General features: G+C 36.0%; 1 protein-coding gene across 1 annotated transcript in view; it reads left to right on the top strand.

The window, feature by feature from the left end:
* MOB1B (MOB kinase activator 1B) overlaps positions 1-14,416 on the top strand; it is a 48,900-nt gene extending 34,484 nt beyond the window's left edge. The window contains exons 3-6 of the mRNA XM_032843511.1: positions 524-617; positions 6,168-6,301; positions 8,932-9,095; positions 11,726-14,416. Of these exons, the coding sequence (XP_032699402.1) occupies positions 524-617; positions 6,168-6,301; positions 8,932-9,095; positions 11,726-11,803 (470 nt within the window). The 3' untranslated portion in view covers positions 11,804-14,416. The remainder of the gene's footprint in view (positions 1-523; positions 618-6,167; positions 6,302-8,931; positions 9,096-11,725) is intronic.
* The last annotated feature ends 6,015 nt before the right edge of the window (positions 14,417-20,431 follow it).

Below are 20,431 nucleotides of genomic sequence, written 5' to 3'. Positions count from 1 at the left end.
TCCCCTCCGGTAACCATTTGTTTGTTCTCTATAGTTTAGAGTCTGTTTTTTGGTTTGTCTCTTTTCTTTGTTTTGTTTCTTAAATTCCATATTGGGCTGAAACCATACGGTATTTGTCTTTCTCTGACTCACTTATTTCACTTAGCCTTATACCCTCTAGATTCATCCACACTGTTGCAGGTAGCAGCATTAGTTGTATAAGGCTCGATCCCAGGACTCTGAGATCATGACCTGGGCTGAAGTCAAGAGTTGGATGCTTAACTGACTAAGGCACCCAGGCGCCCCCAAATTTGTGTTGGCTATATGTGTTGCAGAGAATTTCTCCCACCCTGTGCTTGTTTTTTTACCCTCTTAAGGGAGTCACTTAATAAACAGAAGCCCCTAATTTCAGAGTAGCCAAATATTGTGATTTCTGTGTATGCTTTTTGCCTCTTCTTTGTAGAGGAAAGAACACTGATAATATGATTTGCTTGAGTAAAATCAAAATTTAATTCTTTTCTTATAATTAATGCTTGCTTTGCAGCTGTGGATTTCTTCAATCAGATTAATATGCTTTATGGAACAATCACAGATTTCTGTACAGAGGAAAGTTGTCCAGTGATGTCAGCTGGCCCAAAGTAAGACATGGTTTATGATCAATTCTCATTTTTACTTAAATGTTCTTAGATGAGAAGAAAGTTTCTGACCATATAATTTCTCTATTCAGCATCTCCTTCAGTGGTTCACTAATGGCTGATAAATATTAAGTCCAGACTTCTAAGCCTGAGCTTTATGGCCCTCCCTGTATAATCCACTTTCCTCCTTTCCTCTCTTTGCTTATGAATCTCCTCTGGTCTATCCAAACTAGGTAGATTACTGGAAATGCCTCACTATTCCCTCCATTACTTCCACTCTGAAAACTTGCTCATTCCATTATTCTCTTGGATATTTTTCTTCTTTTCCCATCTCCAGTCATTATCTGGTAATATTTCAAAAATTCTTACCCATCTGCAAAGCCTACATCAAATGCTTCCTTATGAAACCTTTTGATTTTTTTCATACTAGACCTGATCTATTTAACTTTTTTGTCTTTGTGATTACATTTCTTTATTTTATATTATACTTACACTATTTATACGTGTCTTATTTAACCTATTAGATTCCTTCTTCATTTAAATCCCTTTTGGTGCAAAAACAGTGCCTGCCACCTAGTTAGCACTTGGTAAATGTTTGCTTGGATCAATAAATTTTTGAAACTGGATTTTATTATTACTATGGCTGATAATGACTGCTGCCGTTTATTTAGTGCTACCTAAAATGTTAGGCCTTTCATACATTTCATCTTTTACTTCATAAAGCAACCCTATGACGTAAGAAAAGAAATTGAGTCTGAGAGAGGTTAAGTAACATGTCCAAGGTCCTATTATCTAGAAGCTGGAGAACCAGAATTGAAATCTAAGTGGCTTTGATTCTAGTGCTTCTACTCTTACTTGGTACATTGTATTATTATTTTACTATTATAAGCTATATTAATTGATATTTACAAGACATTAAGAGAAGTTTTAATTTTTAGTGCTGACTTTATAAAAAGGCATATATCCTACATATACATATATAAAAAGTCATATATCCTACACCCTTACCATATATATGGTATAAATATCAAAATAAAGCAAAACAGGGGTGCCTGGGTGGCTCAGTGGGTTAAGCCTCTGCCTTCGGCTCGGGTCGTGATCTCGGGTCCCGGGATCGAGCCCCATGTTGGGCTCTCTGCTCTGCTGCTCTGCAGGAGCCTGCTTCCCCCCATCTCTCTGCCTGCCTTTCTGCTTACTTGTGATCTCTGTCTGTCAAATAAATAAAATCTTAAAAAAAAAAAAAAAAAAAGCAAAACAGCACTGCCCAGGCTTACGAGTGCTTAGGAGTATTATCATTATAAGTTGTGGCTTTAGATTGCTAATCACTTATTGTAGACTATTTTTGGTGACTTTTAAACAGTGAGATTATTGACTACCCAAGAGATTCAGTGTTACTAGTTCACAGTCATACTTTATTTTTTGACCAAATTCACATACTGAGCAAAGTATTACCTACTTGGAGTTGTCTACTTTATCCTTCAAATTAATTCCAAATGAGTTTAGATGTTTCTTGGAATCCAGGACTTTTAAAGAGGGCTGACAGTTTGCCATCATCAGAGATGTTCAAAAGAATATGATTTGAATATTTCCTAAGGTAATTTTTTAAAAAAGAACTTATTTTAAGACTATTTCAAACTTTGAAATGTCCAATAATTTTAGGTGTACGGAAAAGTTACCAGAAGACCATGAGGAGCTCCCATATTTCTTTGGCAGCAAATTCCCCAATTATTAACATCTTAGTGCATTTGCTTCATCACCTACTCTGTGTGTTTACTCATTAATGTTAATTTTTTCTAAACCTTTTGAGCAAGTTGTAGACATTAATGCCTCTTCCCCCCCATATTCAACTGTGTATTTTCCAAAAGCTAGGTTACTCTTCTACGTAATCGGCATATAGACCGTCCAGATCACTTCTTGTGATTTGGACACATTCGCATTAAATAATTGCTTCAGCAGTATCTCAGTTTTCCCTTTCTGGCCCAGGATTCAGGATCCTATCTAGGAATATATATTGCATTTATTTGACTTCTCTCTTTACGTACCTATAATTTAGAATAGTTTTTCAGTCTTTTTCTGGTATTGCCCTTTACATGGAAAAGAGTTAACATAGCAGGCCTGACTGTTACCTCTTGAAAGACCTGTTAAAAGTTGCTATCCTTGTGGACAGCAGCTGGGAAGTTGGATTTCTTTTTCTTTTCTTTTTTAAAGATTTTATTTATTTGATAGCAAGTGAGAGAGCACAAGCAGGTGGTGGTGAGAGAGGGAGAAGCAGGCTCTTCTTTGAGCAGGGAGCCTGAGGTGGGGCTCAATCCCAGGACCCTGAGATCATGACCCTAGTGGAAGGCAGACACTTAACCAGGTGCCCCAGGAACTTGGATTTCAAAAGGGTTCCCGCCTCCCTAACTCAAGACTGGTTCACTGTGCCTAAACTCTTTGTACAGACAGTATGGCTAATGCTTTCCTTCTGGGAAACTAGAATTGTAATATGTGCCACCCAGAGGGTGCCTATTTGACCATGCCCCAGTAACTAAAACCTGGACACTGAGTCTCTGATGAGCTGGCCTGGTAGACAGTATTTAACGTGTGCTATCATTACTGAGTCTTGGAGGAATTTAAATGTGTCCCTGTGACTCCAGTGGGAAAAGACTCTTGGAAACTTGTGGTTGGTGTCCTCTGGACTTTGCCCCATTTGTTTTTTCTTTTTGCTGGTTTTGGTTTGTGTTCTTTTACGGTTATAAACAGTAGCTTTGAGTACAACTGTGTGCTGAGTTTTTTAAGTTCTTTTAGCAAATCATCAAACCTGGTAGTGATCTTGGGGACCCCTTCCTTATACTGTCTGTCTGATGTTTCCTTATGACCACATTCAGACTATGCATTCTTGGCAGGACACCATAGAAATGATCATTTTTTTGTCAGTGAATCATATCAGGGGCACACACTGTCAACCATCCCATCACTGGTGACGTTAACCCTGATTACTTTACCATCTTAGTGTGTGCAAGGTTTCTTTACCTCAAATTTGCCATTCCCCCCTTGAAATTGACTAGTATTTTACTGTGAGGTTTTCTGATATTATACCAATACCTGTGAGCTAGGGAGAATTACTGCCACGCAGAATACTGCTGTGATCGCTTTCTCAGAGAAACCTTAGGTAAATAGCTGATTAGGAAGAACGTATGTAATTCTTCAAAAGTAGCAGGCATAGGATCTCTATAAAGATACTATAAAAACAAAAAAAATTCTTCCTTTTCTTCCTTCCAGTCATCTGTCCTTCCTTCTAACTACCTTTCTTTCCTTCTTTCCTTTCTTTTCCTTCCTTTCCTTCCTCCTTCCCGTCTTTCTGCTTTTCCCTCCCCTTAACCTCCCTCCCTTCCTTTTTATTTTGAGAGTCTTAAGTTTTGTCCATTGTTAGTGCTGAGAAGATACAGTTGTCCTCATGCTTTGCCATCTTTAGCAGAAGATGCTTGGCATTGTACCAAGAAGAGGCATTTGTTAGTAGCTTAGTACTGGCCCCTTGCAAAGTGTTACTGAGTGATGGCTCAGAGGATTTTGTCAGTTATTATTTATTATTACCAAGAAATGAAGAATATTTTGCAACTTGCAAAATATTTTCTTTTTCTTTTTTAAAGATTGGTATGAACTTATCATGATGACAGAAATACATTTCAAAGAGAATGGTCTGTCAAAAGTGAAATAAAAAAAATCAGTGTGGGCAAAATAGAGTTACAGGATGAAGTCATCTTAAGTATAAACATGACAAAAGAAGAAGAATGGATCAGGAAGTATAAGCAGTATATAGTTTTATTTTTTTATTTTTATTTTTTTGAATTTATTTTATTTTTTCAGTGTTCCAAAATTCATTGTTTATGCACCACACCCAGTGCTTCATACAATACATGCCCTCCATAATACCCACCACCAGGCTCACCCAACCCTTAACCCCTAGTTCTGTTTTTCAGAAAGCTTTAGGATATTGAAAGTTAGTATGCTTAAAAACTTCAGAAAATTGAAAATCATTTTTAGGTCAACTGTGTCTGCTTTTGATTTTTGCATTTAAAAGTGAATATGTAACCCCTGGTCACTAATAAAATGAAAAATATGTTTGGGAGGAAAGGCAAAAATTTTCAGGTTTCTTAACATGTGGGAGAAAACATGGATAAGTACCTGTCTTTAAGTGAAGAGTAATTATGGCTGAAAGTTCTACCATTCATGGTCTCTGTCTCTCAAGGATCAAATAAGAACAGGCCTGAGTCCCCCTCAGAACTTTAATTTCAGATTAGAAAAGACCTCTTGACCATGAAAGTGATTAAGCAGTGGAATAAAATGCCAAATGTTGGGGAATCTCTTGAAGATTCTTTGAAGGTCTTGGAGACCTTCAAAGTGGACTTGACAGTCCTCCCTCTTGCCCAGGGTTGGCAGTAAGGTGTGCTGTTAGAATGTTCAGGTGTATCGTGTTGAGGTTTATTGTTCAGATGTAAGTAGCTATGATTAAATGGAAAGCTTTGTTATTTAACCTATGTCAAGATCATTTTCATCATTTAAAATACTCTGTAATATTTTTCCATTGTATTTCTTTCACCTGCTTCGTTAGACACACTGACCTATCATTTTGTCAGTTCAAACTGGAACAAAACCAAAGTGGCTTCAAAGAGAGAAGCTAAGTGGTAGAAGTAATCTTTTGGAAACTAAAATACAAAATGATGGTTCAATTTAGAGATTTTTATGCTTTGGAGTTTCAGTTGTGTGCTTATTCCTTGTCTTAAAAATCAGGTTGTGGTTATGTTTGGGTGTGGGCGTGTGTATAACTCTGTTCTCATTCTTGCCAGACTGTTTCTACCTACTCATTTACAAGGCTATCTCCTCTACTAGTCTCTTTTCCTTGACAGTATGGAAAGTGTCTTTCATTTTAGTATCCCTTGATCCAGAACAGTATTTCATATCACGTGATAGGTGCACATTCAGTGTTGATTATACCAAAGAATAGTGTTTTGTTCATATCCAGGTCCTATAGGTGTCTTTATGTGGGTCGCCATTTTTCTTTAAAAGCATATTTAGCTCCTCAACCAAATGTACTTAGATACGGACTCATTCTGTTCTTGTTGCATGCTACTTTGGAACTTCCATGTCATTCTCTATCCTTAACCCAAAATTTAAAGCCCCAAATTAAAAGAATTGTATTGCATAAGGAGAAATGTTTTTCAAAGAAGAAAACAACCATAAAGATTAAAGGTGGTTATCAGAGAAGTGGAAAGTTAGGTAAGTTTTCTACTATTATGATTCTAAAATATAAATGCTGTATATAAAGAAAGGTTTACAAGAAATGAGTTTGATGGGACCTGCTTAGTTTGGATCATGATAAATGTAAAATAGTTTAGTGACAGTTTAAAGGCTCTAAATTTAAATGCCAAATGCAAAATATATTTAGAGGAGCAGATTGTTTAAAACCTGTCCTGTGTATGTACATTCATAATATATGTACATATATAACAGAGAATATATACATTTTGTATAGGTATATACTAATAATCTGTGTCTGTTATTTTTCCAATACAGATATGAGTATCATTGGGCAGATGGAACAAACATAAAGAAGCCTATTAAGTGCTCTGCGCCAAAGTATATTGATTACCTAATGACTTGGGTTCAGGACCAGTTGGATGATGAGACATTATTTCCATCAAAAATTGGTATAATTGTTTTGTATAATTGGAATCCATTGTGATTGATCTAATCTCATGTGTTTTTAGAGCTTATTGGCTCTCTATTCCAGGAACCATACTATCAACCGTATCTATCAAAATATTTATAATCTTATACATTCAAAATTATCATACTGAGATGCCTTAAGTGTCTGCCTTCAGCTCAGGTCATGATCCTGGACGTCATAATCCCAGGGTCCTGGGATGGAGGCCCGCATGGGGCTCCCTGCTGAGCAGGGAGCCTGCTTTTTCCTCTTCCTCTGTTGCTACCCCTGCTGTGCTGTCTTGCTCTGTCAGATAAGTTAAAAAAAAATTAATAAATAAAAGTGTCTTATCTTTTTCACACCAGGTTTATCATGAACATTAAGTGAAAGCTCTCTGTAATCTTAAACAACAAGAAGATTAGTGTATCTTGGTTAGTAACAAAATTTGCCCTGTGTTATAGAGAAAAGAGACTGAATGCTAGGTAGGCAGGGAGTATCATCTGCCACAGTCCTATCCATTTCTTGTTTAGGGAAGGACTTTATAGGACTTACATCCAGTTTTACAGTGTATTTGTGGCAGAGAGGGAGTTTAAATTTATGAATACAGTGTGACTCTCACAGACTGGAATCAAGCTAGGTGAGAAGGCGGCAGGATTTGAGAGGGTGGCTTGCTACCTACTGAGTGACTTTTGCTTTTCTTATATTTGCTTTTAAGGAAATTATATTTTCTTTCAAGTGGAAATTGTTCATATCTAGGTAATTCATATGATTTTACCCTCTCAAACTTCTTGTTTTTCTAAAAAAATTATGTTTTCTGGGGAAAAAAAAATTTGTTCTTCTATCAACAGACAACTTTTTGACTGTATTTTATGCTTTTAGAGTTTGGAAGAAGGGTGTGGTGGAGGAGACAGCTATATAAATAGTTACTGTTATGGATTGTTTTTAAACACATTTATTGAATGTTTTAAAGGCTTTGGAGCCTTTGTATTAAAAGATCTGTTTTTCAGGACTGCATTAGTTACATACATCATAATCATTTTGGTTAAGTGCTATCACCTTATCTTTTATCTCCCGTAATATATTTTATAACTTTCTATTTTGACTGAATTTCAGGCTTTTAGAAAATTTGCAGGAATTGTGCAAAGAATCCCTGTATATCTTTCTTCCAGAATTTTTTTCTTCTTCCAGACTTTTTAGTGGCTAATGTTTTACCACACTTGTCATCTTTCTCTTCCCCCAACATCATGTTTTCTTTTTCCTGAACTGTTTGAAAGTAAGTTATATGTATGATGCCCCTTTATCAAAATGTGCTTCAATATACATTTTCTTAGAAAATCAGTGTAACTATCAAAATCAGGAATTTAACAATGATATAATACTATTGTTTAATTTACAGATCTTCTTCAGATTTTTCAAATGTTCCCAATAATATCCTTTATAGTAAAAGAAAATCTTTGACATTTGTTTTCATTTACTGTCATGTTTCTGTAGCTTTCTTTAGTATGTAATACGTGTACTTCAGTCTTTTTTGGTCCTTCGTGACATTGATCTTTTCGAAGAGTATAAGGATACTAATTTATATAGTGTTCCTCCATTTTGGTTTGTCTTATGTTTCTTTGTGATCTATACACACACACACATATGTATTTAAGACTTTTTTTTATAAGTCATCTCTACACCCAACAGGGGACTTTGAACTACAACCCCGACCAAGATTAGGAGTTGCATCAACTGAGCCAGGTGCCCGGTGACCTATAATATTTTTTAAATGAGTGGTAGGCAATGTGCTAACACCGAATCCAGCAGTATTAGTATTTGGCTTGTGTTTTACCAATTTGGGTCATTTAGCCAGTTTAACAAAGGACATGGAGTTTTTTTTTCTAGTCTTGTATTTGTTTAATGCTGTAAAAGTGCCCTTTTTGTAAAACAGTGAGCCTCGTTGAGAGGGACCGTAGCTAATTTCAGAATAAATGTAGAGCTGGAAGTGTAATGAAATAATTTCCATAGAGAAAATATAAAAGTATATTGCTAGCATTGTACGCAGAACCGAACAGGGTTAATCCACTGTGTTCAGCAGAGATCTGTATTGAGACTTGATGTTGAGAAATCTGAGGATGTGAGTGTGAGTTTTAGCTTCACCACCATCTTAGGCATAAATTTATTTCATTTCAGTAAAGTTGTAGGTGAATAAGAGGCTTAAGGGGCTTGCTTATGTCTAGATTCTTATTCCATAGAAGTTTTAAAGTTTATTTTCATTCATGATGTGTTGAAACCTTCTGAAAAGTACAGTTGATATATTTTTTTAAAGATTTTATTTATTTATTTGACACAGAGAGAGAGATCACAAGTAGGCAGAGAGGCAGGCAGAGAGAGAGAGGAGGAAGCAGGCTCCCTGCCGAGCAGAGAGCCCGATGCGGGGCTCGATCCCAGGACCCTGAGATCATGACCTGAGCCGAAGGCAGAGGCTTTAACCCACTGAGCCACCCAGGTGCCCCTGCAGTGGATATTATTAGTAATTTACAAGTACTTCTTTTCAGCTTTGTCTTGTTAATTTATGTTGCCATTTGTTGACAAACTCATATTGCCTTGTTCTTGTTTCTTGTTAATAGAGGGTGTTGTTTATCTATTTATTAGGTGTCCCGTTTCCGAAGAATTTCATGTCTGTGGCAAAAACTATACTCAAACGCCTCTTTAGGGTTTATGCTCACATTTATCATCAGCATTTTGACCCTGTGATCCAGCTTCAGGAGGAAGCGCATCTCAATACATCTTTCAAGCACTTTATATTTTTTGTCCAGGTAAGTTGAATTAGGAGGCCTTTTTTTCTCAGTAAAACCAGTTATCTGCAGAGTTCCAAGGTGGATCCTGCATCCATATGGTTAGGATAAAATTTGCTTTCTCTCTCTAGTCTTTTATACATACCATGATGGTAAGGCCTTTTGTTTCTGAATTCCATTCATCTCCAAGTTGGTGGCATGCAAGTCTCATAAAATAGATGTGAGGGGTCTTTGCTTCATTTAACAGGCCGTATGAGGGACTGAGTTAGGAACCTGACTAGTTTAGAAGGTCTATAGATGAACCTGGTACTTTTAGCATATTAGCATTCCTTCTAATCTTCTGAACCCTCAATTTCTGTCTACCCTAGATTTTTTTAAAATCATATTCTATCCTGGAAATCGACTTTGTGTATAATACCATTTTTTTTCTCCTTTCTAAAACCATATTCTGAGTATCTTTTAAGTTAGGTAGTAGTCATTATATCCACAGAGTGTTGCTATTCCAGAGGTCCATTAGTCATTTTTTCTGGCTCTGGTTCACCTCCTCTTCCTTTTCCCTTTAGTTGTCAGAGGTGTAGACTAAGAGAAGTTGGATATTTGCATCCTGTTGTATAATAATTAGGAAGGAGTGAAAAAGAGGTGGAAATGGTTAAGCTGACCAGCTCTTTTTTGGTGGAAGTTGAGAGGGTTGATGATAGGCAGAAGTGCAAGTCTTGAATAGGTGTAATCTTTTTTTTTATGTATCTATGGGCATATGCTTATAAATGCCCTCTCCTTACCCTCTCTCCACTAAAGAAAAATTTTTCCCTGTATACTTAACCTCTCATATCTTTTTTTTTTTTTAAAGACTTTATTTATTTATTTGACAGAGATCACAAGTAGGCAGAGAGGCAGGCAGAAAGAGAGAGAGAGGGAGGCAGGCTCCCTGCTGAGCAGAGAGCCTGATGCGGGGCTCAATCCCAGGACCCTGAGATCATGACCTGAGCCGAAGGCAGAGGCTCCAATGCACTGAGCCACCCAGGCACCCCACACATTTTGTATCTTAATTTCACCTATATAAACACATTTTAGGAGATCTTAACTTGCCAAAACTATTGCTCTGAGCAGTTACTTTACCATGGAATACCATCTGTAGACACATACGTAAACCCATAGATACAAAGAAAATGTTATCTAAGAGTTTTCTTCTGTGCTTTGGCTTAGGCAGAACATGATTGCCAGTGTTCAGGTTTTAGTGATTTAGAGGATATTCTTCCACCAGAAGGGTTAGTTTTATCTTACTGTATGATCTTATCTTATTTTTAAAGGACATTTATTTATTAGAGAGAGGGACAGAGCATGAATAGGGGGAGAGGGAGAGCAGAGGCAGACTCCCCACGGAGTGTGGATCCCGTCACGTCACGGGGCTTGATCCCAGAACCCTGAGATCACGACCTGAGCTGAAGTCAGATGCCCACCCAACTGAGCCATCCATGCACCCCTGTATGATCTTATCTTAAAGTACAATGTTCTCTCTCAACTCTTAGCAAATAGTAGGGGATTGATAAATAAACCATTTACCACATCTGAGCCTTTTTATATCTCAAGACACTGTGACCATCTTAAAGCTAAGTCCATTAGTTACACAGTCACCCTTTGACTGAGCAAGAGGGGCCTCTGCCCTGGACCCTACTATTTAGAGAACCCTATTGCGACCCTTCTCTAGCTGTACTCCCCACAGGGCAAAGAACATATCTCCTAGATTCCACTGGTTTGTGCTTAGGTACCTGACACTTCAGAATTTCCTTTCCTCATGGTCCCATTTTTATTTCCAGTGCCTGTATGGACCTTATCCTTGGACCCATTCTTTCAAGGGAAGGTCATATCTCTGATATGTGTACCTCTAGATCTAGGGGGTAGTCAGATGGCAGCAGGTGATGAGGGTATGTGGTCTGTTAACTCTTTTCACTCTTCTTATAATCCTGAAATTGCCTGACTTTTCACTCTTCTTATAATCCTGAAATTGCCTGAGATGCTAGATCTTTTGGTTCCCCACCTGGTTAACTATGTCTGAATGATACTCAGGTTATTCCGTTTTAACAAGAAGCAATGCTCACAGGGAGCCTGGGTGGCGCAGTCGTTAAGTGTAGTTGGGCATCTGCCTTCGGCTTGGGTCCTGATCCCAGGGTCCTGGGATCAAGCCCCCATATGGGGCTCCCTGCTCGGTGGGAGGCCTCCTTCTCCTCTACCACTTCCCCTGCTTGTGTTCCCTCTCTTGCTGTGTTTCTCTCTGTCAAATGGATAAATAAATCTTAAAACAAACAAACAAACAAAAAAAGCATTCCCACTTACTGAGTTATCACTTTATGCCAGGGATTACACGAAGTGGTTAGCACACAGGATCACATTTAGTCCCCACAGTAATTTTATGGTGGGGGATTTACTCTAGGGTTATTATAGACATGTACAACAGAATATCCAAAGTGCTTAAGTGATTTGTCTAAGGAGAACATAGCTAGGGAAGAGAAAAACTTTTTTTTTTTTTAAAAGATTAGACTTTTATTGACCTTGAAAGCTAATTTCCAAAAAGTGTTAATAGAAATCTGCTTTGGAATAAGATGTAAATAATATATCTAATATATAACTATTTTTCCTGTCTTTAACATGCGTAGGAATTCAACCTTATTGATAGAAGAGAACTTGCACCACTCCAAGAACTGATTGAAAAACTCACCTCAAAGGACAGATAAAAGGATGAAGAGCTGTGCAAGTTGTTCCTCAGATGAAGTGTGTTGAGTGTATATGGATTTTGTTGTGTTTTATTTTTATCTCAGTCATTTTTGTCCTAGGTTTGGGGGGCTTGTTTGGGTTTGATTTTCTTTATTCCGAATAAATGAAACCATACTCTGTTGCTAGAGGAAGCCAAGAACCATTCTCTATATATTTGATAGGGGTAAATTTTGTCATAGTGGCTGGCATACGGTTTTTGTTTTTTTACTTGGTTTGATTACTTGCAGAATTTTTGATAATACTGCGTGTTGAAAGAAAATGCTTACTTGATTAGATTGCTGATGGATGGGGGTTCTGTGTTGTGTAAATTGTGGCCAGTTTTTGAAGTCCCCAAGAGACTTATGTTTTTAAGTGCCTTGGCAGGCTCACTTCTGAGGTGCAAAGCACATAGAACTGAACAGGGCTTGAAATATTAGGAATACTACCCAGGGCACTTACTGATGCATGTTTTAAAACATCTGTGATAAAAGCCATAGTTTACCTAAATTGGTGATCTCCAGCTTTTACTACATTGAAGAAACACAATTTGTAAAGGTGTGCATGTAGAACATAAAAAAGTAGTATTATTTTTTGATATTGGTGGTAATTCTGTTCAGCAAATGCTTAAAGTTCTACAAGTAGGTCTTTTTCCATCTTTTGGTATCTGTGATATTAAAACTTGAGGATGTTGGAGTGTAATACCTATTGTATTTTAGCTTCTTTCCACGTGTTAACTGCACTGTAGGTGTAAAATTTCAGGTTATATATAGGTTTGCCATCTTCAGAGGTGATGCTGAACTGTGAGGTTTCTTAGCAATTGCCAAATGAGCCATAAGTCTACAGAATTCCCTTCTGTTTTGAAGAGGAGGGGATGGATAGGAGTGTGTGCTTGGTTGGGAGGGTTAGTTTGTGGGGAGCTATAGATGGGATAAGTATGGTGAGCCAAGTTCAAAAGGTCTTGTCTTAAAATCATTGAATAGAGTGGCATGAAGATTTTAATCAATTTCTTGTAAACAAAGTCTTAGAGACTTCCTTTTAAGAATCAACTTCCGTGAGAAGTTAAAAATAAATTATTAATTTTAGGTGTAGACGTTAATCATGAAATTTAAGGACCGTTTGGAGGAATTGATCACGCTCCAGCATTTCCATTCAGTGAATGGAGCTGGTGTTTGCCTGTCATTTTAAAATGATACAGTACCTTCTTTGCTTATGATAGGCCCAATTTGAAGCATTCTGACTTCTGATTTTTCCACTGTGAAAGGAAATCTTTTTCTTTGCAGTGATCTCAAACAATGAAAGTGCTAATTTGGTAGTATTAACTTTTACATTTTATTTGTCATGACTTTCTAGTGAATTATTCCCATGAGTAAAACGTTCAGAAACTTAGTTTTAAAAATAATATTAGCATTTTTTACTTCAGTTTTATTCTCAAGAAGTATCTTTTTCAGGCTTCCAGTTTTAATTTTGTAATTTCTAGTAAATTTCATTCCTTCAGTTTCCTCTATATAGAGTTCCCTCAGTTTGAAATACACACCTTTTTCCTTGTAGAATAGAAATCTTGTTCTGAAATTATATAGACTAAAAATGGTCAGTAGGAAAAAATCTAAAATGAAATCACTTTGTTTTTGCCATTAACAAGGAGAGCAGTGATACAATTTAATGCCATTGCAATTATGATAATTAGGAACTGCCTTTTTCTCCATTTCATTTCTAACAATCATTCTCCAAGTACCAATAGTAGAAGTAACAGGAAATCCTGGCAGAGGCAAATACATGGGACACTTATTGGTAATGTTTCTTCATAGATTGCAGTGAGAACAAGCTAACTTCCTTAAAACAGATCTTTTATTACCCAGATAGGTAGTATCAGCCACTATGGTTGATTCAAAAATAAAATTTAGTGTCAAATAATTTGGGGTCCTGTTTGTTTATGAAAACGAAGCACATGATTTTTCAAGTAGTCTTCCATACTGCATTTGACTTTATATCAACCCAGTAACAAAGGGGTTGCAATAGCCATGTGTAGAGAATAGTGAAAAATTGTTCTTGCTCTTTTTAAGCCTTACACACTAGTACACTGTAAAAATGGAAAAATGTTTCTGTAAATTAATATTTAGTAGTAGGCCCTACTTTCTACTGTATGTAGATAGGAGTTGTCACTGTGTCAGAATCTCAGGTGCCTGCTTCTGAGTATTCCTTTCAACAGAGGTATTATTAGGAAGTAAGGAGATGTGTAAGTGTATATATATATGGTAACAAAGTAGAGAAGTTCTCCCAGGGAGAGGCCTGGAATTGTACATGGTATTACATGACTGTAGGTAAGGAAACACTCACCAGAGCATGTGAGAAGTAACTGATTGAACAGAACGTTGCTTTGATTAGTTCCCATGAGCACTAAGATGCCCTTTACAGAATAAGGATCAAATCGTGGTTTTACAGCAGAGTTTGCTTATGAATGTGTCTTAGATTCTTTCCAGATCTCTTAATTTAATTTATAAATAAGCAAGATCATGATTTTCCCCCTTGTTCTTTATACAGAGATAGAAAGCAAAAGTTGGTTTTCTCACCCACTAATAAAAGCTTCAAATATAAAATAGTAAGTTAACGTAGTATTATTGTCACAATGCTTTGGTTAAATGTTGAAATGAAGCAAGTTTTAGGAATGATTTTAAATGGTGGAGTAATGGTGGTGGAGAGAAATTAATAACAAAGTGAAAATCTTTCACTAAGCAGTAGATGGTGCTACTGGATTTCATTTGCTGACTTGATTTTTTTATATCCCATAAAAACCATGACATTAGACTGCATTAAAACAGTAGCATGTGTTAGTTTAGCCGGTAGAGGCTTTGGTGGTTAGTTTACTTTAAATTGAAAGATTTTAGATTGCTCTTTCTACTTTTGTCATTTGCAAATTCTAAAGGGTCAGCATAAAATGTATTGGGTGGGAGAAGACAGGTTTAGTGTATAATATATCTCAGACTGAGTTACTGCCTGGTTATCAGGAAAGATAAAACACTACAATCTCTTATCTTCAGGAAATACAGATGATGTGGATATTTATATTTTACATGTAATCACCAAACTCCATTTTATGTATTAGCATTTTCCTTGCTTATGGGAAAATAGCAAAATGACATTTGTTTTATACCTTTGTGTACACCCTCTCTGAGAGAGGTTTTGATAACCACTGAAATGGTAAAATATGTGAGATACAATTATTAAGTTGTAGGACTTTCTTTTAAAATAAGTATGTCATACCTTAAATATCCAAATGAGAGTTGATCTTCAGAGTGGTTCCTGTGGGAGCACTACTCTTTCCAGCTATGTTTTGAAGGTTTAATGTTTTTAGAACATTTAGTGATACCTGAGAATTGGTTTATGACTATGCAAGAAAATTCATCATTTTAGTTGCACTGAAAACTTTTGGCAGCTTGATATGACCTATCTCCGTCACCGAACCAACTTTACTTTGCTGTTTTTTTAGAACTAAACCATTAGGGAAGTTCAAAAGACTGCCACAGGTTCTGAATTTGCAGAAGCAAGTGTTTTGAGCATTGGTAGCATCATTTAATAAAGATTTAATAAAGGAGTAGTGCCTGATGTCACTACTTTGAAGTAGACAGTATCATTTGGATATATAGGTTTTATTTAATTTTTAAAAATTTAGTTTAATTACCTTACAGCTAAATATAATTAAAAAATCAAAGTCTATCTCTTGTTTTCTAATTTTATTTCTTTCCCTGATACCTTTTGTATTTTATCTCAACTACTATAGGATATTTTTGGTTGAAGGGATAGTAAGAAAAAAATGGATCCAATATTTAAGATAGAAGTAGCTTAAGATAACAACAGCCTTTACTTTTTTAAACATATTTTCACTCAAATGAACAATAAGAATTTAAAGACTGCAGATCATTGTACAAAGAAATTGGAATAAATTTTATATAATAATTATGCTGAGTTTTAAGCCTGCATATCACATAAAATATTTAAAATTGTATAATCATTTCATATATCATTTATAACTTTAAAATTTTCAGTGTCTTTTTAAAAGATGTGGGACTTGTAATTTGTACTTTGTCATTTGAAAATGTGACTGTATACCAAGGAGAAAACTGATTTTGCAACTTAATCTGCAATACTAAAGAATAGACCCAATTTTTACAAACAGTATGCTGGGTCAGTACTTGAAGAACCACTCCTAAAATAACTTAAATATTGGAGTTTTGTCATAATATTAAGATTCACCCATAGGAATTACTGTTTTTTTTTTTTTAATATCGGTTTAATGTTGTAGGAAATTAATATTTAGAGGTAAAGATATGTCAGGATTTCACGGAAAAGTTTAATTTTAAGATATAGCAATTCTGACTGTAAACAGTTTGAATTTTTAAGATGTTCCTAATGAGTTAGTCATAGAGAATATTTTAAAGGTATGATACTGTGTTCCATGTCTTCCATTTATAGCTGGACTGGTACTTAAATTTTGACAAAAGAGAGAAAATACAGATTAAAATACTGAATAATCTCAGTTTTGCAAGTATGATGCAAATTCTTTTTGGGCATGTAATGCTGTGCAATAGAAAATTTTAGATTATAATTCTCAAAGCTACTGAAATCACTGGCTTTTTTTCATTCTGTTTGTCATCTCCTTTTCCTTAAGCTATTGACTTACCGTCTCCTGACCCCCCGTCGCACTAAGAAAACAAGACAGATAGGTTTATTGTGCAGGTCCTCCTTGTTACTGATTGTGAAGTACTTTCTGTCAGTACATTGGCAGAAGTGTTGGAAGGTGCAACTTATGTAAGTATTTTTGGGTTATTTTTTGGTTGACAGCTTCATTTAAATTATGTCACTGAACCTGAGATTATTAGTGATATAAAATTTTTGTTAATATTTAATTTTTCTTCTGTGTTATTAAATTCTTATGTTGGTGTTTTGCACATGTTTTCATTTTTGTTCTGAAGTACTTGTGCAAATTGTAAAATAGATTAGCACATTTTCATGTTAAGAACGTGTTTCTCCTTAAATTGTTCTGCAGAGATAACTATTTTTAGGGGAAATAGTTTTTTACAGCCACTAGATTGTATTTGTTATTTTTGTACATGCATAACTAAGGTGATAAGGAACCCAATTCTGTGGAGAACACTTAACTTTTGTTCTGTTTGAAATTTTCCTATACATTATTACTGAAAATTATGAAGGAACTATCATGAAATCTAGTTGAGAGAGAATACAGTAAACATGACAAGACTTAAAAGTTGGGTAAAGATCATTTCTGAGGACAAAAGTTGAATATTGCCAGTACCAAAAAATGGAAACATAGTGGCAACATTCACACTGTGTAAACATTGCAGAGAATACAAAAGACAGGGATCCTGCTCTCATGGAGATACATAGTTTTTCTCTATTTTAAGTAGCTGGATGGGGAAAAATGGTCTAAAATATGAAATGCAACATGAACAGTATATTGAAAACTGTGCCAAGATTACTCAAATTCTAGTTATTAATCATCAAAGTTTAATTGCTCCATCATTTTATTTTAAAAGGGGATACTGAATGTCAGAAAATCTGTAATATGTTTGAGAGATGTAAATAACATATATAGACTTGTATGTGATGGGATGGGAAATATTTAAATTCTAGGGTTTTTTTTAAAGGAAGAAACTGAATGTTTATTTAAAAAATTAATAAATAGTTATGTTTGGCCATGAATCCTGACTTGGCATTACTGATTATTTACTGTAGATGTTCCCACATTAAACACATTACTAGAGAAATGTTGAAAGTATGGAATATGTTGGACATATAAGATTTGTTAGGCATTACTTTAAAGATTTATTTATTTTAGAGAGAGAGAGAGCACACAAATATGTGCATGTGAGTTGGAAGACAGGCAGAGAGAATCTTGAAGCAGACTCCCTGCGGAACTCGGAGCCTGACATGGAGCTGCATCCCACAACCCATGAGATCATGACTTGAGCGAAACCAAGAGCTGGTCACTTAACCGCCTGAGCCACCCAGGTGTCCCTGTTAGGCCTTGTTTTTAATAAGGTTCACAACAACCCCAGAGGTTAGTATCTCATTGTCTTACATACTAGAAAACTGAAACCCAGGAATTGTAGAAGTCACTGATGAGGACCAAGATATAAAAACACAAATAGGCTTGACCTTGAAGCCAGTGCTTTTGTTTGTTTTCTTTAAATGTTCTGCTGCCCTGAGAATGGTTAGCAACATAATTGTTGGCCTTTCTATCAAGCTTCTACCTATTATTTTATTTTCGTTATAGACCAATAAGGAATATTAATAAACAGTTTTGGAGGATCTTCGTTTTGCCCCGATACCTAAATTCCAGAAGGAATTGTGTGTGTTAGAGTGTTCTCAGAGCCATTATTTAGAGACATATATGTTTAGAGGCATTTTGTGTTTGGACCGTCAAGTCACCACAGTTGCCCAGGGTCACTAATTGATATTTATAGAAAAGATAGGAGTAGAAGAAATACTAGTCCATACTGGTAAGATTTGTGCCTGTAGACTTTGATGAAAACACCTTGTTATTTTGCACGTATAGTATCTACAGAGCACCCATTGTGTATAAAGAAATAAACACATACCCATGTAAAAATTAACTATATTTTGATAATTAGGTTCACTTGCCTCTATTGTACTAAATTTAAATAGTTAATTCTTCAGTATATAATATTATTTGGAATGATGCATTTTGGTATCAAGTTCTAAATATTCCTTTAAGTAACCATGTTTAATAAATGTTAAACTCCTGTGTTAAATAGCCTATTGAGTACAGTGTCACATTTTCTTGATGACCTAGCATGCAGCATAATATATTTTCCTTTGAGAAAGAGCTATATAGGATCCATGGCTCCCTGTTCATGCCCTTCTAGCAAGTTATTATGCTGTTGCACTTCACACTTGCTAGAAGTACCCTGACTCCGCACTCTTGATTTTATGATGGCTTCTGCATTCGTATGTTTCTAGGCAATGATGATGGTTGCAAGGAGTAATTTATAACCAAGCTTATTAAGTCAATCAATACCATTTTACAGAAGTTGTTAGGTTGGTGTGTACAAATGCATGGGCTGTAATCACTACTTATCAATGTTCAGGGACTTTTATTTTTTTTCCCCTTTGTTCTCATTTTCTGAGTTGCTTTAGAGTTTTCTTAATAAACCTATATGTCAAGATCCTGTCTTTAGTTATACCAGCATTCTCACAGAAGAAAAGGAATTCCCAAATTGAAGGAGTTGTAAAATTTCTGGCAAAGAAGGGTGAAAATGGTAGCATGGTCACAACTGGCTGGGTGTTCCGACACCCTGTCTTTTATCTGCAATTCCAGAATCTGAAAAGCTTGGAAAACTGCAAGTATTTTCTTGAATTTGGTGCAAACTTAACCCAATCTGGAGTTACTAGTTTTCAATACCACTTAATGTGAAGTCTGTGTTTCACTGCAAATTATCTGTGTATTTAATTTAACACCTCTGCAGGAGGGTGAGGGATGGTTACATACATATGTACTACACGACTATATGTTTCTAAAATCCAAAAATTTTTGCATTCTGAAACATCTGGCTGCAAGGGTTTCAGATAAGGAGTTGTAGATAAAAATCAAGGAGGGTTTTTTTTTTTTTTTTAAGATATTATTTATTTTAGAGAAAGCCATGTGAGCAGAGGGAGGAACAGAGGAGGAAAGAATCTCAAGCAGACTCTGACCCAAGCCCAGAGATCGGTGCAGGGCTTGATATCACAACTCTCAGATCAGGGCCCTGAGATCACGACCTGAGCTGAAACTATGAGTTTGGCGCTTAACTGACTTAATCACCCAGGCACCCCCAAAATCAAGGATATTTTTTAAAAAGTGCTTTTCTCTTACCTCTTTCTTGCATTATCCAAAGGTTATTTAGGAAAATAGTAAATTATGCTGAATCTGATGCCAAGAAAGCTAGGTTTCCCTCTTTCCCCCATCTATTTCGTGTTTTTAAGGAACACTTTTAAGCTTTGAAGAACTCAAGTTCTCACAGCCCAGAATCTGGCAGAGCTGGAATCTGAACCCAGTCTTTAATTTTCCACTGCTTAAACCTCTCAATCTCAGCATTATACTACTTTTGTGGAAATCACACTTGGGTATTCCTACTTCTCAACTCTAAACATCTTTATCAGATCCATATGGAATTTCTTTTCTTCTACTTTCCTCTTGTTTGAAGGTCTCCCTCACCCTGCCTAACTCTAAGTACAGCCAGTATCTTTACCATTTCATGGGTTTTCTAAGCTTGGGTGTGGAATATAACACTCCATGGATTCTGGGCCTTCCTTGCCATCCCTGATAACAAGTGTTGAGGCTTTTTCATTTCAGTGATCCTGCTGCTAATCACTAGGGGGATAAATGAAAGTAATAAACATAATAACAGCAAAATAATTACAGGGATGTTAACAAAGAATGATTTTTGTTGTTTTTATTCTAGAGTTCCCCATGAATTCACATTTTAATTTCTGCCTTCTATTTCTTAGAATGGATTCACTGTTTACACCCCTTCTGAGTCTACCATTAAGACACATTTCATGTCTTGGTATTTGAAAGGTAAAAACAGAGTAAC

Source organism: Lontra canadensis, unplaced genomic scaffold, assembly GCF_010015895.1.
Source record: "Lontra canadensis isolate GAN:19392208 unplaced genomic scaffold, GSC_riverotter_1.0 scaffold1, whole genome shotgun sequence".
Lineage (NCBI taxonomy): Eukaryota > Metazoa > Chordata > Mammalia > Carnivora > Mustelidae > Lontra > Lontra canadensis.
This window is presented reverse-complemented; position numbering and strand designations above follow the sequence as displayed.